At 48.3% G+C, this 27501-nt stretch overlaps 1 protein-coding gene and 1 long non-coding RNA gene across 3 annotated transcripts in view; one reads left to right on the forward strand and one right to left on the reverse strand.

Moving 5' to 3' along the window:
- LOC146785792 (von Willebrand factor A domain-containing protein 5A-like) overlaps positions 1 to 27501 on the reverse strand; it is a 541765-nt gene that overhangs the window by 352025 nt on the left and 162239 nt on the right. Inside the window, exon 10 of the mRNA XM_085635057.1 lies at positions 1343 to 1422. Coding sequence (XP_085491183.1) covers positions 1343 to 1422 — 80 coding nt within the window. The remainder of the gene's footprint in view (positions 1 to 1342; positions 1423 to 27501) is intronic.
- LOC146785793 (uncharacterized) overlaps positions 1 to 27501 on the forward strand; it is a 258212-nt gene that overhangs the window by 156353 nt on the left and 74358 nt on the right. The gene's annotated exons all lie outside the window — the stretch shown is intronic.

The following is a 27501-nucleotide window of genomic DNA, read 5'->3' on the forward strand; positions in this document are numbered from 1 at the left end:
AATAGATCTCTAACAATTAAACCAGTCCCCCGACCATTAATTTCACCAACCATCTCAAGTCATGTGAGCAACCAACAAAATCAGGTTTGACAGCAGAGTTCAAATGAGCATCTTTTCACCACTATCCTTGATTCAACCACCAGTTTAGCAATCCATCCTACTACCACATGATCATCATGATGTCTCAAACCACAAAATTGCCCTAAGACTCCTACCATCCAATGACTGGCCACATGTGAATTAACTCTGGAGTACCAGCTTACCAGTAAACAAGGGAGGATCACACCAGTGACCAGAAGAGCGTCTGACCCACTCCCCTGCCCGTTCTTAATCAAATAGCAAACAAAAAAACTGAATAATAGACTTTCTGGCATATCAGCCCTTCTGTGCCACAAATGGAGATTCTGCACTTACAGATTTTTCAAACACAGATTCAAATACTACTGCAATATTGCTGTGAAAAAGACGTAGAAAGGTAGAATTCAAGAACTATGCAGATACAATAATGGGTATTGCATAATGAATCTCTGTATATCAAATGTGTTTCATAGACACTTTCAGCCGTGTGCTAGACATTACACATTTGACCAGACTCTAGGCACATTTGTCCTATGTCTGCCTTTCATACATGGAAGCCAGCTATAAAGATTAGGGAAGATTTTTTTACTGAACAGCAGCATTTATGTGCTAAGTTGTCATTCTACCTGTTTTGGGATTGATCTATTACCCTGTGGTGTTTTCAGCATATGTGCTGAGGGAGTTCAGGTGCACTGAGGCTCCTGGAAGCCTGCAGTGTCCTTGCACAGCAATACAGGAATTCTTCACAAGAACCTGTGGGAGAACATACTTCACTGTAACTAAAAAAAAGAACCATCCTAAAGCCTTAGCACAGAGCCATCTTTTCATGGCATGTATCCTGTATTAATGGAAGGACGGAAAATATTGCATACGCCATCAGTGAACGTTAAATTGCGTCGCAGAGGATGGGATGCTGCAGACTCCTAACAGAGACAAACCATTATATAAGAGAGAGCCATGGAATGTCACATATTGGGGTAGAATACGCAGTCAGGCATACCATGATGAGGAATCTAAAAGGTATTCTGCCTTGCAAGAGGAAATAGTGCATGGCAAGACATACATGAAATGGCATTTCTGATATACAGTAATAGTAGTAAATGCATGACTAGACAAGGAAAAACAATATTAAGGGATATGGGGCAGATCAGGAGAGGAGATGAATGAATGCCCCGTCTAATAGGGAGAGGGGTATTGAATCATGGGTTAGGGAAGGAAGAAAGACAATGCTGGGAAAGTGTGAAAAATATCTGAAGTTTCTTACCGGTGTTTAGAGCTGTTGGCTTGGACCTCTGCAATTACGGCTTTAGTGTTCCCAACCTCTCCATCTGTGAAAACAAAGAGCTGCAGAGGGAAAAATAATCATAAGAGAGTAACACGAGGTCATAATGCAGGCATCTGTAATAAAACAGTTTGATAGTATGGTGGAAGGGGCGTATAAAGCTATTTTCATCTGTTTCTAACCCCCTTTTCTGGAGATGCCAACATTACAAAATGAAATTGTTGGAAATGTAAAGATATATTTGCATTCATTCATTTTTACAGTTTTTAATCCATGCCCTCGGTACTAAAGGACATTTTATTACAATTGAAACTGTATAAAACATACAACCAAAAAGACTAAATTCTAACATAGCAACATACTTATACCGGTAATGTTTTCATAGCTATAAAACACCTGAATACATTCTAAATGTATCAATATAATTTTTCAGAGCAGTGTTAAATAAATAGGTTGTTGACGAGGACAGAGGAGGCAATTCTGGTGTAGCAATGCTCGCGACCTCTGCAAAAGCAAGAGGTGCGACTGTAGCAGGAATTGTACAGCCAAAGCATCCATGAGGTTACGCACATAACCATAAAACATCTGACCAAGCATAGTTCATTTTTCAACACATGGTCCTAAAGTCTCAAAATGCTTTAAATTTGTCTAAGATACTGAACTTTCTGTCAAATAAGCAAGAGGGAAGACTTTTGTAAAAATAAGACTTTAAAATGAGGTATGCCTTTCCAGCCCCGGCATGAGAGAACTTGACAAAAGTCAATGAGTGCTTCAAGTCATTACTATAAAAAGCAAGATGCTGAAGGTAGCGAACGTTTCGAGAGTCTGACTTCTGGAGATCAACTTTTGCACAACAGCACATAGCAAGACAGCAGCTGCCAATGTCTGTGATGTGCAATGTAGAAATAATTTTGTCCTCACAGTGGCCATATTTGGGCTAGGCCCTTGTTGCCATTTTTAAACTGTCAGCCCACTAACAGTCTACCGCTTTCATCCTGGTTTGTTCATATTCTTCCCTCTCTCAATCTCTATCAGCTGGGAAGAGTGACAAGTGAGCTAGTATGTGAAAGTGTAGACCAGGTTGCTAGATCTCAGTGCAAGTCCTTTTAAGACAAGTACCTCAAGCCTTTTTTTGTGTTTAGTTTTGTATAGCGCTAACTCGACCCGAAGGTATCAGAGAACTTTATATGAGCATTAGTTGAGTTACAGATGGATTCATTTTGTTGGGCACAGGGAGATTAAGTGATTTGCCCAGAATCAGAGGATGTTGAGCATCCCTGCAGAGACTCAAACCCGGTTACCTAGCTTCGAGGTCGACCGTGTAATGCCTAGAAGGGCATGAATAACTGAATGGGACTCCGGGACAAACCCTGAGACATGTGGTCGGGGCTTCAACCGACGTCTAGGGGTGTGGGGCCCAGGGAGGCCTAACTGTTGACAGCGGAGCTGAAATAAGGGACGTCTACTCAGTTGTTCAGTTTGTGCCGTCAGCCATGTGCGCTGACGTCACCTTTTATTATGTACTCCATGGTCCGCGCCCGGCCCAGGGAGTTGACTGCGCTACTATGTATTGCAGTGGCCGGGTGGCTCACTACAGACCGCTCTAGCTATTAGGACACATCCTCTCTCCTTCTTCACTTTGTGTGTGCTTTTCGCGTTTCCTAAGTCTCCCGCAGCCTTACAATGACTGTCATATGTCAGGAGCAGGGGCACATTGTTCCTAGCCCCCTCTCACCCAGTTCACCCAACATCATCAGAATTACGATCCCCAACCTAGCAGAGATGTTTCCTGATGACATCAGAATTATGATCTCAAACTAGCAGAGACGTTGCCTTTATCCCATGGTTTGTGGGACACATGAAACTAAACAAGGCAGTGGAGACAAACCACTGAGGGCGCCCACCTCATGGAATACATTAAAAGGAGCCCCGTGAGCACCTATGACATGTAGCTTAAATGAGGCTGGTGAGGAACCAGCACTGGCAGTTATGCGTGAAGTCTGGAACAGATTGCGAGATTTGGATAGAACGTTATATTATCCCGAGTGGGTGAAGGGCACCCTATTCCTGCTGGGCACCAAAGTGTGCTCAGAGAGCCCCATCCTGTGATGGCCTCTGCTCCCAGAAACTGAGAGCCCGGTGCACACAAACGGAGGCAAATACCATCTGAATTGAGTGACCCAATGTCACTGCACATAAGCCCCTTTAGTGGGTAAGGTGATATGCTATTTTACCTTACCAGCAAAATATACCTGGTGTCACGTGTGGAAGAATCTGGGCCAGAATGGCAGAAAAGCAAAAGAAGGGTTACTTTTTTTTTTTTAAATAACAATTTTATTGAGAACAAAATCTACAACATTGCAGCAGTCATGACACTTAATTAGCACCTACACAGGCAAAGTATGCATTCGGGCATTAGAGACGACAAGTGAAACACCCAGGGCAGTAAGCATTGAAACAAACCAATCAGTGAAGCATTACAAAGGTGGTTACATATACATGTTAGGATCAGGGGGCCCCCCGCACACAGTATACGATTGGAGGCCTTAAGATTTCAGGTCACCGCACTTGCCCCCATTTGTTCCAGGATAGCCTGTCTTTCCCTCCTCAGTTCCACCGTAGGAGAAATACAGATGTCCCCCCGATATTTATTCCAACGTCCCCATTTGTGATCCCACTTCCTAGGGCAACCTCGACTCTTGTAGACCGTTTTCTCCGCCGCCATAGCTAGATCCATATCAGTGGCCCAAACGCGCAGCGGCGGCATGGTGGCTACCCCCACTTCTGGGCAATATTCCTTTTAGCAATGGCCCAACCCACCGCCGACTACTCCTGCTCCGCCTGAGTGAGGTCCGTATCTTCCCACACATTAAGGAGGCAGAGCTGAGGAGAGGGGGCGATGGGCTTACCTATGGACCTCGCCATCTGTCGGGTGACTTCTATCCAGTAGTGCTGAATAAGGGGGCAAGCCCATAGAATATGTAGAAATGTACCCGTATGTTGACAGTGTCGTAGGCAGAGCGCGTCTGGACGTCTTCCCAATTTACACAACAGTGTAGCATCAAAATACACACGGTGCAGAACTTTGAGCTGAACTAGGCGGAGTCGCATCGGTATTGCCCCCTCCCGAGGGGAAGCTAGCGCGGCAATCCAGTCCTCGTCAGCCATTTCTCCCAAATCCGTCTCCCACCTGGCCCGTAATTTCCGCATAGGGTCGGTTTGATTATTAATTAACTTCTTATACGTCAAGGAGATAGCCCTGCGGTCCATTGGATCCAGCAACAGCCTGTCCTCCAAAGGAGAGGAGTCTGGAAGGGGTGCACCGTCGGGAAGGGCGCCGTCGATAGCATGGCTAATTTGAAGATATCGATAATGCTCTGAGGGTGCGAGCTGGTATTTAAGCTGAAGCTCCACGAATGACGCCTTCTTGCCTTTAATCCATACATCCCCCACAGTAGAGATACCAATAAGGTCCCATTTATCGAAACCTGCGCAGGTGCTCAGCCGCCCCAGACAATCAGGCTCCCAGAGTGGGGTGGACTTAGTCAGCCGCCCATACCAACCCATGCGTCGCTGGAGCTTGTGCCAGGTTTCCACCGTCCGGGCCGTAGGGCCAGTCAAGCCCAGTTTTTTGGGGCTTGAGTACAATGCCCTGTTAGAACCTCCCTTCCCCAAAAGCCAGCGGTCAGTACGGAAGCTAGGATCATCATGAGACCCGAACACCCACTGGTTGACTGCGATCAATTGTGCTGCCTGGTAATAAAGGCGTAAGTCCGGCAATCCTATCCCACCGTCGTGCCAGCCCATAGTCAGTTTTTGCATTGCGATACGCGGCGGCCCAGTATCCCATAACAAACCTCGCAGTGCTGCCTCAATCTTCAAAAAATAGGATTCTGGAATCGGGATGGGTGTATTCTGTAGGGCATAGAGAAAACGGGGGAGGGCTAGCATCTTAAAAAGGGTTGCCCGGCCCAGGAGTGTGAGGGGCAATGTCTTCCAGTGGACCACATCAGCCCTGAACCGCTGCAATGGGCCCACTAGGTTTCGCTCGTGAAATAGGGATGGGTCCGATGCTATGAAGATGCCGAGGTATTGGAAACCCTGTGATGCCACCGGAATGTTATACCCCCTCGGACTATGCGGCGGGTCACCCCAGAGGGGGTACATCTGGGATTTAGACCAGTTGATCTGGTACCCAGAGTGGGCCCCAAAAATATGAAAAATATGAAGTACCCGACGGACCGAGCGCGCCGGGGAAGCCAGGTACAACAAAATATCGTCCGCATATAATGATATACGGTCTTCATGATCTGCTGTCCATTTAAGGCCCCTGATTTCAGGGTCACTCTGGATCCAGACCGCGAGTGGCTCAAGTGCCAAGGCAAAAAGAAGTGGCGACAGTGGACAGCCCTGTCTCGTGCCACGGCATAGGGAGAATGAGTTCGAACGGTGGTTGTTAACTGATACATGGGCCGTGGGAAAGTTATATAGCAGTCGGATCCACCCTATCAGCCGGGGACCCAATCCCACACGGGCCTGGACAGCGAAGAGATACTCCCACGCCACCGTATCAAACGCCATTTTGGCATCAAGCGCGAGCAAAAGTGCTTCTTCTTGGAGTGTTGCAGCACGGCCCAGTGCCCCGTGAACACGGCGCAAATTACGTGCAGAATTACGGCCTGGCATGAATCCCGACTGGTCCGGGTGGATCAGTGCAGTGAGATATGGAAGCAGACGATTGGCCAGCAATTTGGCCAGAATTTTGGCCTCGACTGTGATCAGGGAAATGGGTCGGTACGATGCACACTCATCCTCTGGTTTACCGGGTTTGCGGATGACCACTATGGTGGCGGTGCGGATATCGGCTTGGAGGACGCCAGTCTCATAACACTCATTATACAAATTCAGCAAGTGGGGTGCAAGTTTCAGAGCCATAGATTTCATGAGTTCTATCTGGATTCCGTTGGGGCCCATGGCCTGACCGGATATCTCGAATGGCTTTTTGAATCTCCTCAATTGAAATATCCACCTCCAGAGCCTCCTTATCTTGCTGGGAAACACAGCGCATTTCAATAGTGGCAAGGAGGTCTGCCGACCATCGTGCCTGCGAGTTCTGCGGCAGAGTATATATTTGCTCATAATACTTTGCAAACGTTTCGTCAATGTTTTGCGGGTCAGTGATCAGCACACCATCCGGCCCTTTGATCGCGCCCACCCACCGCGCAGCCAATTCTTTACGTTCCAGCCATGCCAACAATTTACCGGTGCGTTCACCCAGCTCGTAGATTCTGTGCCGGGTAGCAAGGGTGCGTCGGTTGGCATCTTCATAGAGCAGTTGCCTATAATCCTGTCTCTTAACATTAAGTATGTGTTGGGTATCGTGGGTAGGGGTATGCGAAACCCCGTGCTCGAGGTGTAGTATCGCCGCCTCCAACTCGCTAACTCGTCGCCTACGTTCAGTCTTGTGACCCACAATCATGGACAACGCCCGCCCCTTGATAACTGCTCCGTAAGCGCCCCATAGCGTGATCGCCGGCACCACCGGCCCCGTGTTTTCTTCAAAGTAGTGATCAGTGTCTTGCCGCAAGGAATCTCTAATATGCGGGATTTTCAGCAACCAGGGCTGAATCATGATGGGGCCAGGTTGCCGTACCCTACTGGCTTCAAAGGTAGATTTTATCGGGGAGTGGTCGGATATCCCCCGTGCTAAGCTCGTGGACTCAGTGTTGAATATGTTGCGCCTGTGTGAACAGGTAGTCAAGCCGCGAGTGACTGCCATGAACACCAGATTGAAAAGTGTAAAGTGTGTCTCGGAGGTGTGACCATCTCCAGATGTCTACCAGGCCGAACGCGTCTGCAAAATTACGCAGTTGCGAGTCCTGCGGAGGTTCCCGTCGCGGCGGAGTGCGATCCATGGCCCCGTCCATCGTCAAGTTAAAGTCGCCGCCCACAACCAGGGCACCCTCAGGCAAGGTCATCAAGAGTGTCCCCACATCTGCTAGGGTCTGGCGTTGAAGGCCTGGTGGCGCATACACTGAGAGCAAATTGAGGACCCTCCCCTCCCAGCTACCTGAACAAGCTACATACCTACCCTGCGGTTCAATCCGTGTAGTGTGAATCACGTAGGGGCAACCCTTACGTAAGAGGATCCCCATCCCTCTGGATCCCGAGGTAAAGCCAGAATGCGCTACCATACGATACCCCTTTTGGTCCAGGGCCTGACAGGAGTTACCTATGAGGTGTGTTTCTTGGAGCAACACCACGTCTAATCGGTGTTGATGAATATATTGTTGCACTATACCCCGTTTGATTTTGTCGCCCAGCCCATTGATGTTCCAGGTCAATAGGCTAAGTCCCTGAGTCATAGCCATAGGATCCCAACAGTAACATGCGTGAATGGCCGGAGTGACCATTGCAGAGAGGTCCTTTAGCCACCACCCTAAATACAGCACCAGCCGCCACCACGCCCTTCATGAAGACGAAGGAGAGGAGACCAGGAGCCTGTAGGTGAATACTCCGTGCCACGTAGTGATAAAGAATGCCACTTAGTTCTGCTGCAAGAAAAAGAAGGGTTACTTTTGCCACATATAGGGACAGCACAGGGGTCTTAAGGTCTCCATGGATGAAGATGAACTGACAACTGGTGGGAAGGACTGGCTGTACTCAATCAATACGCGGTGTTCAGATGTGAGTGAGAAGAGAAGTACACAGAAGCTGTGAAAGCTGTAGAAATGGTTCTATTTGGCTGGATTCGCAGTGCTGAACAGGAGCAAGAGCCGTCTGCACTTAGGATACAGACCCAGGAATTGTTTTCATTATAATTGACAGCATCATCAGGGTGGACAAGAATTAACTACTTGTTAACCTGTGGGGGAGGGGGGCACCACAAGGTACTAGGGGTCCCACACACATCCCAGCTGCAGCTTTAGAGAAGGAGATGCCCCAAAAAGATCCACTGGACAGATTGAGAAGCGTTACTTGAGAAGTAATGCCCAAGAGCCCATTTTATTGTTATCAAAGCTACACAGGTGGTGTTAGGGGACTCTAATTACCATGTTCTATTGTCTGTGAGAAGACCCTCGAACGTATGGAATAAACCCAAAATATCTCAATACCAATCTAACCGTTTGATGTCACTATGATGGGCAATACCACAATGGCATACAGTGAACACCTAAGATCCTTGTTTATCTATACTTGCATTCATTAAAAACCCTATTCCAGAATGCCGTGGAAATAGAGTTGGGTTTCTCTACAAGTTTGGTTCACCAAAATTTTTTAAACGAGTAAGGCTGAAGGTGATCAAAAATGCTTTGGAGGTCTGGTATTTCATTCGCTCTAGATGTGGGATAGGCTACTATTCCGATCAGGCACCGATTTGGGACTCCCCGGGGACCCCCCCTTGCCTCCAGGATAGTTTGGCCCTTCCAATTAAAAGAGCTGGGGTTGAGATCTGGTCTGAGTTGGGGGATGAAAATGGCATACATCCTTGGGAGGTATTGAAAGCAAGAATTGGTATGGGGTTTTCAAGATTTAAGTTTATCCAACTAAAATCCTGGTTTGAAACAGAAAAGGAGAATTTAAGGGGAAATGGAGAGGTTGAAGCTGCATTAAAAAACATTCAGCATCGGAAAAAAGAGATCTCCATATGGTATAGGCTACTGTTCAACGCGGATGATGTCGGTATCCCCCAACAGGTGTCAGCTTGGAACAATTCTGCATTTGAAGCCGATATCGGGAACCTCTTGGAACCCTCCGTGACCCTGCTTTATAAATACACCAAATCAGCTAGTCTGAAGAAAAATCATTTTTTGTCACCAACCGAATCTACTATACTCCGGAGAAGATCTCGAAATTCGCCCCCAATCCCGAACCAAGGTGTCCCAGGTGCTTGCTCCCTAAAGCCAACGACATACATATCTTTTTTGATTGTCCCAAATTAGGATCATACTGGGAAGGGGTGTGTAGATATCTATGTATGTCCTTTGGAACTGACATTCTGTTGAACGGCTCTCTGATTTTCTTTGCTAATGATCAGGTGTCCACTGCCAGTATGGCTCAATCCGATAGAGGGCTGTTACTATGTCTGATTTTGTTGGCCCGAAGGGAGATCTGTCTAAGATGGAAGGACCCCCTCCCTCCGAAAATCGAGGACTGGTTAAAATCCGCACTTGCTATGGCCCGATTAGAATCCTTGAGCACCAGCTCTGGCCCCCCTACATTGTGGGCACCCTTTATACGTATGGGTCAGGAATTGAGACTCTGCTGATCCTCTGTTGCCGATGTTAAGGGTCGATAAAAACCATGGTCCTATGATTAACACCTAAATCCCGGACGATATAAGGGGATTGGTTGGATAACCTAAACAAGTGCAGGTGGTCGGAGGGCGCCCCATCATTAAACTGACCAGTTATGCCCTGCAAACAGTTTATAGGTGAGATGAGGACAAAAAAAAAAAAACAAAAAAAAAAACACGTATTATAAGCTGGCACAAACTAAATTGAAAACACTTTGTCAGGATCTTGGTCTATTTTCCATCATCACCCTTGAAACTGGTTGGCGGAAACTATTCTGTAGCTATTTTGGTGTTCCTACGATTGTTATTCCTATGGCATAGACATCAAAAACAGAGAACTACAGACACTGAAAAAAAGGATTTGGGGTTGGGCTTCTGAACGAGCTGTGAGCCAGACAAACAACCTCAGACTCATTGGTGCAGCTTATTTAACAACGTTTAGGGTTGCAAGCAACAGCAGCAAATGTTCCTTGAGATCGCTTCCTCTGGCATAGTGGGAGTGATTTCAAGCAGTGCCTAAGCAAAACAAAACAAAAAAATGAATAGATTGGTCTGTAAAGTAACTGGTGATCATGTAAAGCGCTCTCATACCTGTGGATCGAGTTCTAAAACTTTGAGAAAAAAAAAACTAAAAAGGTATAACAAGCATAGGCGAAGCCCACAGGTCTGGGGTTGGCAGCCAGCCTTCTGGCAATTCTTGTTTTGTCATGACTTTTGCTCAACTTTGATTAGTTATATGCCACATCCTTCTCAAACTAACCCCCAAAAATATTTTGCTTCTAGGAAAAGTTTTTGGGGTCTCAAAATAACCACACATTACTATAGTATTCCCTGCCATTGAAGGGCACTACTTGGTGTCTGTACGTATTCCTTGCGAAAGGGTGGCATGCTGTAGCTTATTGTTAAGTCAGCCAATTGCTCAAGTGGGCTGACACACTTCCCCTAATGCATGCTGGAGTGGGTGGAATAAAAATGTGAATGATACCAACCACAGGCTAATGGACGAAAAATGGCCCCTATACGTAACTATGCTATACACATAATGTTGGTATAATCAAAAGGTCTTGGCTACTAACAAAGACCTGGCATTGGCTTCAAGGAGAGGAAAGGAGAGAGAGAGAGTAAAACAAATAGGCAAGAAAGAAAGAAGGACAGAGAAAGACCGAAAGGGATTAGTAAAGATAGATAGAAAGCAGACAAGAAAGAAGAAAAAAAAAGAAAGAAAGAAGGATAAAGAAAGAAGGAAGGGAAGAAATTAGAATGGAAAGCGAATTGAAGAATGAAAGCGAGAGAAAGAAAGCAAGAACTAAAGTAAGGAAGAAAGACAGATAAAGAAGGTGGGAAAGACAAGGGAAAAAGTAAGAAACTGGAAAAAATGAAAGAAGACAAGAAAGAAGGCAAGAGAAAAAGAAGGAATAAGAAACAGAATAAGAAAAGGAAATGGGAAAAAGGGGAAAAGAGAAGGAAAGAATGAGGGAAGGAAAGAAGGAAGACAGAAAGGAGAGAAAGAAAGATGGAATTAAAGATGGAATTAAAGAAGGCAATATTGAAAGGTGAGAGAAAGAAAGTGGAAGAAGGAAAGAACAAGAGAAGCAAAGAGCAAGAGAAGCAAGGAAAAAGAAAGAAGAAAGAAGGCAAGAAAGAAATAGAATTAAAGAGAAAGAAAAATAAAGTAGGCAAGAAGGAAAAAAGGAAAGCGAAAGAAAGAAAAAGAACAAAGTAAAGAGAAAGACGGAAAGAGGAAAAAAGAAATTAGGAAGTAGGAGAAAAAGAAAAATTTAAAAAGAAAACAACAATTCTGAACAGTTGCAAATGGATACACTGTGATCTAGTATGCTGTGAAACAGCAGCAGCCAGAAAATAAAACAATTCCAAAAGGAATTTACAACAGCATTGGCAGGAGAAGAGATCTGCTAAAAAGGAATGTGCATCAGAAGCCTCTAGCACTAAACAGGCTCTAAACGCAAAGGCAACACTTAAGTATTTATAAAGTAAAAACAAAAACACTGGCACTGAAGAGCACTAGCTCGTATGCGGATTTGAGCTTTGTGAGAGAGCAAAATGCAGCCACTCAAAGTGAAGTTAACTAGTGGCTTCAGTGGGCGGACCTGTTCCCCCATGTTCTATGCTGTAGTGAGCAGGGGCAAAATGTGAATGACACAACAAAAGACTACTGGATGAAGGGAGGTGGCTATAAGCCCTATTGTAAACACGTTTAGTAAAATCAAAAGGTCTTATCTAACATCAGCCCTAACAAGCGTTTACAATGCAATAGGTCTTGCATTTATGCAAGCTTAAACAATTTGCATTGTAAATGACAATGCCTATTATTTTTGTTTTCTAAAACATAAATAAAAGGCGTAGTTATTTACAATGCCAATAGCTTAAACTCTCGGAAATGCGAGACCTATTGCATTGCAAATACTTGTTTAAGTTTAAAACGGAGCGCAGCGCCGCTTCAAGGACACTGCGCTCGTTTTCTTTTTTTTCTTTTTTACTTTAGCACTGAGCACGGTGTCCTTGAAGTGGGTGCCGCGCACAGTGTTAGAGTTAAAAAAAAAAAAAAGCCAAGCGCGGTGTCCTTGAAGCTGGCACCGTTCTCATAATAAATAAATAAATAAACAGAGTCCCAGAAGTGGAAGCTGCGCTCAACATAAAAGTTAAATATAAATAAACTGAGCGCGGTGTGCCTAATGCGGGGGCCTTGCTCAGGGTACAAATACAATAAAATACCATCCGCCATTATCCCCATAAGTGCCCATAAACAAAATAGTGCTGACCCCCTAGATAAAGACAACCGTGTAACAAGCCAAGTAAAAGGTCCAGTCATCATGGGAGGTAACATATGGCGAAAAGGAGGGGCTAACAAGCCTCATAAAGAATGGGAAGCCAGCATTTACCAAGGACAATGACACCAGCCAATGAAAAGTATGGGCAGAGATAAGGCGAGGCTTACACAGCATTCTCGACTACTGCATGCCTCGCAGAGCGAGCATTGGATGCGCGCTGCCGCTAGGCTCGACCTAAAAATAGAGGGTAGAGCTACGGACCTAGCTTGCTTTTTCCATCAACATATTTTGGCACTCAAATAGTGCCACTTTTGGGGATAGGAACTTCCTCAGGACTATGAGCGCCTCACATCAAATGCTTTGATAGCTCACAGAAAGCAGCCAGTGCACTTGTCCATTCCCAGCAGCACAGATCCAGCGTGGCACACTTGTGTGAGCTTTCATCGCTCACAGAAGGCAGCAAGTGCACTTGTCAAGCGGGCTCACTAGTGCAAGCTTTTATAGCTCACAGAAGGCAGCGAGTGCACTTGTCCAGCATGGGAATCTAGTGCAAGCTTTCATCGCTCACAGAAAGCAGCAAGTGCACTTGTCCAGTCCCAGCAGATCATATCCAGCGGGGCACGTTAGTGCAAGCTTTCATCGCTCACAAAAGGCTACTAGTGCACTTGTCAAGCGGGACACGCTAGTGCAAGCTGTTATCACTCACAGAAGGCAGCAAAAGCACTTGTCCAGCAGGGCACACTAGTGCAAGCTTTTATAGCTCACAGAAGGCAGCGAGTGCACTTGTCCAGCATGGGAATCTAGTGCAAGCTTTCATCGCTCACAGAAGACAGAAAGTACACTTGTCCAGCGGGGCACGCTAGTGCAAGCTTTCATCGCTCACAAAAGGCTACTAGTGCACTTGTCAAGCGGGACACGCTAGTGCAAGCTTTTATCACTCACAGAAGGCAGCAAAAGCCCTTGTCCAGCAGGGCACACTAGTGCAAGCTTTTATAGCTCACAGAAGGCAGCGAGTGCACTTGTCCAGCATGGGAATCTAGTGCAAGCTTTCATCGCTCACAGAAAGCAGCAAGTGCACTTGTCCAGTCCCAGCAGAACATATCCAGTGGGGCACGTTAGTGCAAGCTTTCATCGCTCACAGAAAGCAGCAAGTGCACTTGTCCAGTCCCAGCAGAACATATCCAGTGGGGCACGTTAGTGCAAGCTTTCATTACCAACTGAAAAGACCCAGGGGGCATGATAGTGCAAGTTTTCGTTGCTCACAGAAGGCACTGTTAAGCCATGAGTGACCTGAAGGTTACAGATATAGACAGATCTCTGGAGCCAGTGCTTAACACACTGAGGGTAAACTATAGAGTGAGTGAATATGTGGATTCTGCCACCATTGTCACTTAGTTGATATTCCACGTCAGCATCCTCAAAGTCTCATGTTTTGTTAACTTGTAGGTCCCTCTTACCGGGAGCAACCGAGCAGCAGACAAGGAACTGTGCTGTAGACACACACAGGTGTCAACCACTTCAAACAGGGTTTGAATTTGTGTGCACCAAGTGCTGCGCAACCCCAGCCTCAGTGCTGCGCAATCCCTGCCGCACCTCTTCAAAATGTTGAGGAGTTTTTTATAGCGCGAACTTGTCCCGAATCGGGTATCAGAGCGCTTTACATAGCACCCGTTGCATTACATGAGGACACATTCATTCTTGTTAGGCACTGGGAGATTAAGTGATTTGGCTAGAATCACAGGATGTTCAGCATCATTGCCGAGACTCGAACCCAGTTCCCCAGATTCGAGGTCGACCGCCCTAGCCGTTAGGCCAACTCCTCTCCCTTTCAATATTTACTTCAGTTTACTTTAATGTTTCTTCTGCACATTTACTCTCTTCTGTATGCCCTGTGCATCGACTTTCCTTCCGCTCAAAGTAAGAGGACCAGTCCCTGAGAGGCCAAGAGGAGTCTCTGATAGTTGAACATTCCTGAGATGTTTACTTCAGGCTGATAATGAAAATAACACAGGCGTTGCTGGAGTGAGTATTTAGGATTTCACTCGGGCCTATTAACAGGCTGTAGTGTGTGCAGGTGACATTAGTGAGTAACTATATTTCTACAGCTTGTTTCCAAGGGATTTGAATATTGTCTTTTTTGTTTAATTTCAGATGTTTCCGATATTCTACAGAAAGTGCACGGATTCAGCAGTATTTATGTAATTAGTGAATTCAGCATTTTCACTGCACATGAAAGCAAGGGAAAAAAGGTTACTTGAAAGGGAGGGAAGATGCCGTGTGGCAGGAGACATGCCAGCACATGTTAGATTCAAAATTCCCTTTCCAATGATGCATCCGCCATGCTGTGTTACGTTAGCAGTGTGTGGCTAAATTACATGCATTGATGTTTGCATCCTGTAACCTGTTTAGTATTCCTTGCAGAATGAAGGCCTCGTTAGCCAGTGTGACTCCATTTTGTATTTCGTAATCCTTATTAAACTGCCTATGCCCTGCTCATGTTAGGCCTTAGAATTTAGAATCGCTCGCCTTAGCAAAACATTGCATTTCATTATATTTTCTGTTCGTGTTCAAGGCTGCAACTCAACTTGCTAACTAAGAGGATTATTTTGCTTTGCTTTCCATTGTATACGTGTAGCTCTGCTCCCATGTTAGGAGACGCTGAGACTCGGCACAGCGGCCTTGGGCCGCTGATAACACGCCCATCTGGCAGGTGTTAGCTCATCTCTCTGTGCCTTCTTTGTTCGTGTCCGGCTCAGGCCGGTACTTTTTCATTAGGGCATGGCCGAAGTCTCCTGAAGGGTTTATAATCTATTAGCGATTGTTGGGGAGTCAGTCCCTCGGCTTACATTTTAGGGTGAAGGTCTGACTGGGCTCCTCTGCAGAGAATATATCAATAAATAACGTAGGTTTTCATTCTCTACTGTCTGACCGGCTCTTCATTTTGGGAAGGCTTAGTAGGTGGTCATAAGTTTCCACATGGCCCCAGAGGGCCACGTCCTTCAGTTGGTGCCGGAACAGGGACCACCGCAAAGGGTCCCCCTCACCCATACTCAGGTTGTAGGGGCCGAGGTGGTGTCTGGTCAGTCGGGAGGATCGGGCCCCTCATATACAAGACCGAGCTAGGTTCTCGCAGCTGCCCCGCCCCTCGGATCGGGCGGATCCTCGGCTAGAGGTCCCTGGCTGGGGTCCTGAGAAGGCGAAACCTTGGAGCTGACCATTTAGTCCCAAAAGTCGGCAGTGGAGAATGACTTGCTTGACCTGTTTGCACCAGGTGAGTTATTTTTGTTCTTGAAAAATGGCGCCATTCTTGGTTGACACGGGTCTTTGGGCTGTGTCTTAATACAGTCTTCTGACTGTCTTGTCTGCAGTTCCTGAACTGCCTTGCTTGAACGACACAAGTCGACGGGCTGTGTCTTGGTGCGGTTTTTGATACTGTTTCGGTTTGTACTTGGTGGGTCTGCGGACCCTTGCGAAAGGCACAAAGTGTTTACGAACACTCTGCCAGACCAATTGGTAATTGGCATATCATCGAAACGGTCTGGGGCTAGAGCCTATCTTCTTGAGTTGGTATGGTTTTGGATTTGTCATCTTTTAAATATGGCGTAGCCGTTGGGCTGACTGTTGAGCAGTTGGTGTGTACGTATGTGTATGGCTGTTGTGTGTGGTTGGGTGTTTTGTGGTCTGTGGTGATGCTGAGAATATGGTGAAGTGCGCACTTGAGTGAGGAGTGACTGTGCTTTTTGGACAATTGGCTTGAGTTTTTGTGTAATTTGTCAGCATTTTGTTTCCCTTCTATTGCGTTGCAATTGTGGGTATTGCTTCTCTGTAAGGGAAAGTATATTTGTCTTATATTAAGATGCCTTGTTTAAGTAAGTTTGGATGTTTTGGATGCTGATGTTATTCCGCTGATGCTCGGCTGGAAGAAAGCCAGCCCGCACCTCTGCAGGGTACTCTGAATTTTGACATATATGTTAAGCACGGTATTGGCCCTATTATGTTTAGCACATTGTGGAATAAATATACGAGGGACAATGCTGAATTGCAAAGGCCACTTACTGGTTCGTTCGATGAACACAAAGTTAATTTCCTGCAGCATAAATTGTTTTCTAAAAGGAGTAGACAGTCCATGAGGGTGTGGCAGAAGGAAGAGAAGCAGCGGCGCATGAGATCAGAGAAGGTGGCTAGAAGGAAAGACACACAAACGATTACACAGAAGGCAGTGGCCTATGATAGGGAAAAGAAGAGAAGGGCATAGAGCGCAAAGATAGAAAGTTTCGACTACAGACTGACAGAAGCTATGTTGCTAGGGAGGAAGGAGACAAACTTGTTGAGGAGCTTATGGATTCTCCTCCACCGCCGCCTTACGCCCGCAGCGGATTTACCCTATGGGCCCCACTTCCCCGGCCCCAACCTCTGGGGCCGCTCACTCCGATACTCCCGACACCGTTGCATCAGCCCTAGCCCCACTTGCTTCCCTCGTATTTCCACCGGTAACTGGTACAGATGCCGTCCCTTCTCCTGTATTGTCCCTTCCCTCCCTGTCCCAGCTCTCTGTTCCGCCTCGTCTGTTACACTTCCCCTTACACCCCGACCCTGACCCCTTATGTGATGGTGCCCGTTTCTGCATCTACTCTTTCCTCTATGAGCGCCACACATCCAACACCGTTGCACACTGAGACGCCTACACGTGGACTCAATCAATTCAATTATAAACTTTATTCGATATGTAAAAACAATATCACAAAAGTACACGTATATTAAAAGAAATGAAGTAGAATAATAAAATACCGTGAAGGCACATATAAAAACGTTAAAAACATATTCAGAAGAGTACAAATAGGCATAATTACAATAATTTAACAACCATCATGCAGTCATTTAAGTAAGAAATACACAACAAGCGTTGAATCTTGTGTCATCTAAGGTTGCATTGAAGCCCTCACTCTCACGATCACTTTTAGGTAAGAGGAAACAACAGCAATGGCTAAGGGATTGTCCAATGTTTTTTATTTATAATAGGCCGCTCTACAAGATTGTAGTCCCCACGTGGACTCCCTGACACCAATTGGGCAGCAGTGCAGGATCGCATGAAGAAAGTGTTAGTGTGCTCAGCTGTGGGAACGGAGGAGAAACAGATGGTAGCGAATCAGGAAGCTCAGTTGGCTTGGCACCCGATCTATAGTGTGGAGTACATATGGAGTGTGATGAAAGACTATGAGCCCTTCATACAGCAGCATGCCCTTAAACACATGGCCACTCTGATACAATTGTGGGAGCAGTGTTTTCGAGGGTACAGCGCCGCAGATCATTTATGACATATGAGACCGAGTATATGTCACGGACATGGCTCTGAACAAGGTTTTTAGTAATGTGACTACATTGGTAGGTTACCCAGGCCGATTATTCCAGAAGGTTCCACTATTAGGGACACAGCACCCCATGAGGGAGGTCCATTCCATTTATCATCCTGAAATACCATAATTGCTTGACGCTACGGGCACTGTAATCAGACCGCGAGTCGACACTCGGTTTCAAGAACAATGGATCTACAACCCTTGGAAAAGGAGTGAGGTCCTTTCCCTAAAGAGTCAGTTACCAGACCCAAGGAAAAATCACACTGCATATTACAAGGAATTGACAGAAGTGGCCTCCTCTACAGTCATGACGTTAGCTGACAGAGTTATTCTTCGGCTTGCCGGTGCCGGTAGATATATGGAGACAGGTCCATACCCAGGACCATGCACGGAACTGGGTGGTACATGGGATGAGATTAGGGGATTGGGATAAAGAGCATAAGCCTGGTGAGAAGCCCAAGGCATAGTTATTAGCCTTACCAAAGCGCATCATCGCCTACATGCACTCCCTTATCCCACCAAAGACAGTGGACTGGGATAAGTTGACTGTGTGTCGTCAGAGGGATGAGAGTGTGTCGCACTTCTTTACTAGATTCAAAGGGGTGTTCCTAGATTTTAGTGTTACAGCAAACAAATGATGGACGGAATTCTGACAATGCAAACATTCTCCCCCAGTCAAAAGATTTGGGTTAAATCCATCGTTCATTTGCCCACTACGCTACCCCAGTTTGGACCCAGCCATATGCAAATCAGTCTTGACCCTGTGCCCCATGGGAACAGTCCAGACCGAACTGCCAGGCCAGATCCTCCCTGGACCGGAAACAAGCATCCTGCGACCGTTTTCAGGGTATGTCACCCTTCTTCAGCCAGGTTAGCTTGGATCCAGTGGCAAATTGAGCAAGGGACCCACGTCTGGGCATACCCATCCCACTTAAGGGGAAAAGTGTTACAGCAAACAAATGATGGACGGAATGCTGACAATGCAAACATTCTCCCCCAGTCAAAACATTTGTGTTAAATCCATTGTTCTTTTGCCCACTACGCTACCCCAGTTTGGACCCAGACATATGCAAACCAGTCTTGACCCTTTGCCCCATGGGAACAGTCCGGATCGAACTGCCAGGCCAGGTCCTCCCAGGACCGGAAACAAGCATCCTGGGACCGGTTTCAGGGTATGTCACCCTTCTTCAGCCAGGCAAGCTTGAATCCAGTGGGAAAGTGAGCAAGGGACCCACGTCTGGGCATACCCATCCCACTTAGGGCGATAAGTGTTACAGCAAACAAATGATGGACGGAATGCTGACAATGCAAACATTCTCCCCCAGTCAACTGATCTGGGTTTAATCCATCATCATTCATTAGCTAACTCCGCCACCCCAGTTCAGATATGGCCATATGTAAATCAGTCTGACCCTGTGCCCCATGGGAACAGTCCAGACCGAACTGCCAGGCCAGGTCCTCCCTGGACCGGAAACAAGCATCCTGGGACCGGTTTCAGGGTATGTCACCCTTCTTCAGCCAGGCTAGCTTGAATCCAGTGGCAAAGTGAGCAAGGGACCCACGTCTGGGCATACCCATCCCACTTAGGGCGAAAAGTGTTACAGCAAACAAATGATGGACGGAATGCTGACAATGCAAACATTCTCCCCCAGTCAAAAGATCTGGCTTAAATCCATTGTTCTTTTGCCCACTACGCCACCGCCATTTGGACACAGCCATATGCAAACCAGCCTTGACCCTGTGCCCCATGGGAACAGTCCAGACTGAACTGCCAGGCCAGGTCCTCCCTGGACCGGAAACAAGAATCCTGGGAGTGGTTTCAGGGTATGTCACCCTTCTTCAGCCAGGCTAGCTTGAATCCAGTGGCAAAGTGAGCAAGGACCTTGATTTTAGTGGCCAGGATTTGTTACAGGAGGGTGGGGTTCGACTGTTTGTGAACAGGTTTGTTACTAATTTGCTCCCTGAGATTGCTGCTCGATTGCAGGCCTCAGAGTACTTCTTCCCCTTCAGTTATATTGAGCATGGCTCAGTATTACAAGCATAGAGAGAATGAGGACAAGGAAAGGGTAGAGAAGAAGACAAAGGATTCGAAGATGAGGGTGCTTGTTAGACCTGGCACCATTGCCGTGGGTCACCCTTCCATTTTTGTCTGTGCCTCAATGTATTTTTGTGCTGGTGTTAGCTGCTCAGGGCCCTGTGACACTGCCATCCAGTGCCACAGGGCAAGTGCTCCCTATGGGAAAATGTATTATGTGAATTGACTTCCATGTTTGGCTTATTTGGTTTACTATCAGTCCCTAGTAGAGTGCACCAGGAGTGCCAGGGCTTGTATATCCAAATGCTGCTAGTGGGCGTGCAGCACTGGTTGTGCCACCCACTGAAGCAGCCTGGTAAAATGTGTCTAAGGTCTGCCATTGCAGAACCTGCATGCAGTCTGGTACTGTCATGCTGACTGGGCAAGTGTCCCCACTTGCCCGTCCCTAAACCTTCCCTTACCTTCATGTTAGTCACCCCTATGGTAGGCCCTAGGGCAGGGTGCATTATAAGGATAAGGTAGGACATGCCCTGAAGTGTGTGCCATGTCCTAATAGTGAATTACAGCCATTTTCGTTTTTCACTATTGTAAGGCTACCTGCTCTCCATAGGCCAGAATGGGCTGCTAGATTATAACACTTTATAATCCTAGCAGGCTCAGGAAGCATGGTAGAAATTCATGTTTAGTATGCCTGAACTCAGAATAATAAAATACATCTTTTAGCAAAGGTTATTTTAATATCCTGGGTTTGCAAATGCTACTTTTAGAAAGTTAGCCTTTGCGTGCCTAACCTCAGTCCGCCTCTGCTGGGAGGGGCTGTCTTCTTGGTGTGTAGCTTGAGTGACAGGGCTGGGAAGTTCCAGGAGACAGGCTGGGGCTGCCAGGTGGTGAATAGAGAGATTACACCCTGATGGGTGGGAGGAGTGCACCTTGACTCTGAATAGGGCAGTGCTCTGCCACCACAATGCTGTCTCCACCCCCTGGGGAGCGTCTGATGTCTCTGCCCTGCCCGCTGAAAGAAGAAGCCAGAGTCCCAACAACAAAGTGCTCCTCACTGAAAAGAACTGGACTGGGATTATGCAAAGGCCCCCCTGGCCTGTAAAGACAAAATAAACTTGGTATAAATGTAGGAGCCCTGCTCCTAAGAAATCAGATCCTGATTGAACCACGAAGAAACTCTGCCTGACCAGAAGGACCTGGAAGAAGCTGAAGGAGGAGTAACTTTCCCTGACCTGGGGGATTGGCCTGCAGTTGGTGCCTTGCTGAGAAAGGAGAGGAAAAGACTAAGAGAGACTTTGCACTTTGTTTTTCAACAATCTCCAAGGGCTTGGAAGAAGAGCTTGCCCCCTGAAGTGAGTCCCAGGACCATTGGACTCATCTGCCTTCCAAAACTGAGTTGCCTGGACAATTTTTGCTTGTTTCCCGCTGGATTTGGCCCCAGTACGACTCGTACCCCATCCGCCACGAAGCCGTGTCTTTGCCGCCCGGCACCGTGCGTCTACGCTGATCCAAAAGCGTTAGTACGCGCCGTATCCCTCCCGGCCGCATCGCACCTAACCTTCCCCGCCGATTCGAGACGTACAACCCTGGCTGCCGAACCCTGTACGCCGGACTCAAGCTTCGCTGTCCCGCAGGTACGGTCCGTACGCTGCTAACGTACTGCACCGTGCCGTACTCAGAGCCGAGAAGCCGCATCACGCTGATCCTCCCCGTACGCTGTACGGCGCTGATAAGTGTCGCCGCCTATCCACACCGAAGGTACGGCTCGAACGCCGAACGCCACGGACTCTGCAAGCTGATCCGGGCCATCCGCACGTATCCCTGAAGGTCCCGTACCAACGCCGCGTCCCGACGCCGCGACCCGACCAGCATCTGAATACGCTGCCGAGCTACGACCCGGACCCATGAACTTGTCCCGCACTGTCCGTCGCGGACCCCACGAACTTAAGGTACTTTGTTCTGTTCGCACCGCAGTGTGCGTGTCACGGACCCCGGAGTCCGCACCGATTGTTTGACTCGTACTTTCCTTGTTTTTAATGCGGACGAGTTGCACACCCAGGTACGAACCGTCCAAAGCCTGAAAAGAAGCAGAATTAACTAAAAGAAGCCTATTTTTGTATTTTAAGCCTTTTTACAAGAACATGAAACTTTAAAATATTACTGTGGTCATTTTATTCGTTATTCTGGTCTTGTGCTAAGCCTTATATAAAGAAACCTATTTTTGATACAACCTTGACTGGTGTCCATTTGTGGTGTGTCATTGCATTACTGTATGTGTTCACAAATGCTTAACCTATGATGCCCTGAGAATAGTCTTGACTGCTTGCGCCACACTACCTAAAGGGTGAGCAGGGGTTATTTGAAAGGGTGATCCCCTTACCCTGACTTAGAATTGAGAGTCCCTGCTTGTCGCAAGTGCATACCTGTGCCAACTAGAGATTCCCAATTCTAACATTGGTGGTCAGCGGTGAGGATTTGAATTTGCATTTGTGATTCATGTACAGTGATTGAGTGAACGCCACGTAGTGAGTTCAGACCGATACCGCAGCCACACAGTATTGATTTTTGTTTTTGCTGAAGAATCTCCACTTTAAGAAACCATGCCTAGCTCAGTCAATGGAGGCAGGGCGTCCTCTATATTCTCTGGAGTTGATGACATAGATTGGGAGGAGAGGGCACTGATGAAGTGCACAAGTGAAGTCTTGAAAGGATACCTCTCCAAGTACAGAATTAACCAAACTGGATTGAAAAACAAGGATCAGCACACAAAGGCGCTGAGGGCCTGGTACGAAACCAAGCTCCCAGAGAATGCGCTGGAGGTGACACCCCCAGAAGGTGCTTCTGAGCCTGGCAGAGGCCTGTCGCCAGAGGAGATGGCCGACAGGATTGCTGCAAGAGCACATGAAGTGGAGATGGCAAAACTTCAAATGGAAATGGAAAGACATAGGCTGGCCATGGAGCATGAGGTAAAAATGAGGGAGTTGGATCTCAAGGCCAAGAGTTTAGACCGCTCTCCCTCTGGTGGCAGCAATTTAACAGAGTCAAGGGTGCACATTCCTAAAGATGTAGTGAAAGAGTATTACAAGCAGGATGATATTGGGCAGTGGTTCAGGGCCTATGAAGTAGCCATGTCCTCCCACCGGGTCCCTGAGAGAGATTGGGGAGCGGGGTTGTGGGGAAGGTTCCTGAGTGAGGGGCGGGACACACTGCTGGATCTCCACTCTAATGTCACCACATCCTATCCACACATGAAGGAAGCTCTGATGACAAGGTATGGGTTAACTCCTGAATTGTACAGGCAGAGGTTTAGGGATTGCACCAAGAAACCTGGTACCACTTATGTAGAATATGTGACTTTTTTTTCCAGAGCGCTAGATGGTTGGGTGAAGGGTAGCAAAGTGAATGATTACCAAGGGCTGTTTGATCTAATTGCATGGGAGCACTTGTCTGATAATTGTTTTCCTGAGCTACGCCAGCACCTGATCGATAGCAAGCTGACTAACCCTAGGAAGCTTGCTGAGGAGGCAGACCGCTGGATCAGTACCAGGGTCCACAAGGGTCCCGTGGGAGGCCCCGCCAAAGGTGGTCAGGGTCCCCAGCAGAAGAGTGGGGGGGACAAGGGTAAACAGAGGGAGTTCTACAGAGGGCCCCAAAGTAATTCCCAAGGGAACCAAGGGAAAGGTTCTCAGCCACCCCCGCCCCCAAAGCAGACCGGGGCCCCGACAGGTAACCCTGTTCAAAGAGGGCCCCCCAGATGTTACAAGTGTAACAACCTGGGGCACTCTTCCATGGATCCCAAGTGCCACATGTTTGGTAAACCAGCACCCCCTGGTGCTCCACCCCCCAAGCAGGTGGCTAGTGTAGCCTTTGGGAGGGAGGTAGATGTCCAAGGGGAGGGGGTTCCCGTACAGATGACCCTAGTCTCATTAGGAGACAGTGAGATGGTCGCTGAGGCCCAACTGCCCCCCAATACTCAAAAGTATGGGCAGTGGGTGACCATAAATGGAGAGAGGGTGGGGGCTCTTAGAGATACAGGAGCCAGTGTGACTGCTGTCAAGAAACACCTGGTGTCTCAAGAGCAGGTGGTCCCAAACGCATTCTGCCGTGTTGTCAACGCTGACAACACAGAGAGTCAATGTCCAATGGCTCAAGTTCCCTTTGAGTGGGGGGGGGGTCTCTGGTACTCTGCAAGTCGCTGTGAGAACTGCCATGCCTGTTGATTGTCTCCTAGGAAATGATTTGGTGAGCTCCCCTTGGGAAAAGATGGAGAAGACAACTCACCTGCGGATGGTGGGTTTACCTGATTGGGCGTGCGTGACCACCCGGTCAATGGCAGCCAGTAGGGGTGTTGAACGGACCCTGGAGCCTGAAGGAGAGGCCCAGGAACCGGCCTTAGGGAGAGGGCGCAGGAGGCACGGGAATCCGGCTCCTGAAGTTCCCACGGCCCAGGAGAAAGCAGACCTTGTGGGGGATGCCCTGGAGCCTACCGGGGAACAGATAGCCGAACTGGGGGACCTGCCTGAGCTGACCCATTGGCAGCAAGAAGGAGGCCCCACCAGGGAGGAATTCTGCAGGGAGCAGAAAGAGTGCCCCTCTCTAGTGGGTATGCTGCAGCAGGCTGCAGCCCAGGCCAATGGTGTTCAGTCCGGTACTCACTTAATCTACTGGGAGAATGACCTCCTGTACTCAGAGCCTAAGGTTGCTGAACCTGGGTCAGCCCGTGCGCTGGTGGTACCCCAGAAGTTCAGAGCCTTCCTACTGGGGCTGGCTCACGACGTTCCGTTAGCAGGGCATTTGGGGCAGCACAAGACCTTCGAAAGGCTTGTCACCCACTTTTATTGGCCTCAAATGCGCAGGAGTTCTGACACTCACTGCAGGACATGCCAGACTTGCCAGGCAAGTGGTAAGAGTGGAAGGAAGCTGAGAGCTCCACTCCAACCTTTCCCTGTGGTCAGTACCCCATTCCAGCGAGTGGGGATTGACATTGTGGGGCCACTGGACCCCAAGACAGCCATGGGCAACAGGTTTGTCCTGGTCTTGGTGGAACATGCCACCCGGTACCCTGAAGCCATCCCTCTGAGGACAGTGACGGCCCCCGTGGTGGGACGGGCACTGATGGGAATTTTCTCACGAGTAGGATTCCCTCTAGAGGTGGTGTCTGACAGGGTGACCAATTTCATATCGAAATATATGAAATCCCTTTGGCAAGAGTGTGGTGTGACATACAAGTTCACCACCCCTTACCATCCCCAAGGAAAAGGGGTGGTTGAGAGATTCAACCGAACCCTGAAGGGCATGATTATGGGCCTTGAGGAGCCCATGAGGCGTAAGTGGGACGTCCTCTTACCATGCCTTCTCTTCGCGTACCGTGAGGTGCCGCAGAAGTCTCTGGGGTTCAGTCCCTTTGAGCTTCTGTATGGCCACCCAGTACGAGGACCTCTTAGTCTGGTCAAGGAAGGCTGGGAGCAATCTCCCAGGAAACCTCCCCAGAATGTATATAGTTACAAGCTGGCCTTTCGGAACCAGACTAGGCGTTTCAGGCAACTTGCGGAGGCAAATCTGGAAGCCAGCCAGGAGGAAATGAAGCGGTGGTACGATCAGAATGCCACTCTGGTTGAGCTTCAACCTGGTCAAAAGGTATGGGTCCTGGCCCCTGTGGAGCCTTGTGCACTCCAGGACAAGTGGACAGGACCCTTTGAGATTGTGGAGCGCAAGAGTTCTGTCACCTACTTGGTGGACTTGCAGTCTCCTAGGAACCCCTTAAGGGTCCTACATGTCAATCGACTGAAGCCCCACTTGGAGAGGTCCGAAGTGGGCATGCTCTTGGCCACAGATGATGGGACGGAGGAGGAGTCTGAGCCTCTTCCTGACCTCCTGGTAGCCTCAGAGCGAGACGGGTCAGTGGATGAAGTTAACCTCTCACCCACCCTGACCCTGAGCAACAGGATGACTGCCGCCAGCTGCTGGGGCAGTTTCCTGACCTGTTCTCCCTGGTTCCTGGTATCACAGATTGGTGCGTCCATGATGTGGATACAGGAGACAGCTTACCTGTGAAGCACAAAGCTTACAGGGTAATTGACAGGGTCAGAGCCTGCATCAAAGAGGAGGTCTCAAAGATGCTTGCTCTAGAGGTGGTTGAGTCCTCCAGCAGTCCTTGGGCCAGCCCAGTGGTCTTGGTCCCAAAGGCTGCCTCGCCGGGTGCCACACCCGAACTCCGGTTCTGTGTGGACTACAGAGGACTCAACTCAGTCACGAAGGCTGACGCGCACCCCATCCCCAGAGCTGACGAGCTCATCGATCGGTTAGGGGCTGCACGGTACCTCAGCACGTTTGATTTAACGTCTGGGTACTGGCAGATCGCCTTGAATGATGGGGCCAAATAGAGGTCCGCATTCTCCACACCAGATGGGCATTTCCAGTTCCGGGTTATGCCATTTGGGATGAAGAATGCCCCTGCCACCTTCCAGAGGTTGGTCAACCAGATGTTGGCTGGGCTGACCGAGTTCAGCGCCGCATACCTGGATGACATCGCAGTGTACAGTGGCACATGGAAAGAACACCTGCAACATCTCTGGGAAGTGTTGATGGTACTGCGCAAGGCAGGCCTCACGATTAAGGCAAGCAAGTGTCAGATCGGGCAGGGATCAGTGGTGTACTTGGGACACCAAGTGGGGAGCGGCCAGGTGGCGCCCCTCCAACCCAAGATTGAAACCATCCTGGCTTGGGAGCCCCCAAGGACCCAGACCGAGGTGAGGGCCTTTTTAGGACTCACAGGGTACTACAGGAGGTTTGTCAAGGGGTATGGCAGCATTGTTGCCCCCTTGACAGAGCTGACTTCGAAGAAGCAGCCCAGAAAAGTGATATGGACTGACACCTGTAAGAAGGCTTTTGACACCCTGAAAACTGCCATGTGCACGGCGCCCGTGCTCTTGGCTCCTGACTTCTCCAAAGAATTCCTTGTGCAGACAGATGCATCAGAGCATGGTATAGGGGCTGTTCTCTCACAGATGACTGAGGAGGGCTGGGACCAACCTGTAGCCTTCATAAGTAGGAGGTTACTTCCCCGAGAACAAAAGTGGAGTGCAATTGAGCGAGAAGCATTTGCTGTGGTCTGGGTATTGAAGAAGCTAAGACCCTACTTGTTTGGGTCTCACTTCCGGGTTCAAACAGACCACAGGCCCCTCAGATGGTTGATGCAGATGAGGGGTGAGAATCCTAAGTTGTTGAGGTGGTCCATTTCCCTACAGGGGATGGATTTCATGGTGGAACATCGCCCCGGTACAGACCACGCCAACGCTGATGGTCTTTCCAGATTTTTCCGCCTTAGTAATGAGAACTCCCTGGGATAGGGTAGTTCTCCCCATATTTCAGCTGGAGGGGACACGTGTTAGACCTGGCACCATTGGCGTGGGTCACCCTTCCATTTTTGTCTGTGCCTCAATGTATTTTTGTGCTGGTGTTAGCTGCTCAGGGCCCTGTGACACTGCCATCCAGTGCCACAGGGCAAGTGCTCCCTATGGGAAAATGTATTATGTGAATTGACTTCCATGTTTGGCTTATTTGGTTTACTATCAGTCCCTAGTAGAGTGCACCAGGAGTGCCAGGGCTTGTATATTCAAATGCTGCTAGTGGGCTTGCAGCACTGGCTGTGCCACCCACTGAAGCAG

Source organism: Triturus cristatus, chromosome 11 (genome assembly GCF_964204655.1).
Source record: "Triturus cristatus chromosome 11, aTriCri1.1, whole genome shotgun sequence".
Taxonomy (NCBI): domain Eukaryota; kingdom Metazoa; phylum Chordata; class Amphibia; order Caudata; family Salamandridae; genus Triturus; species Triturus cristatus.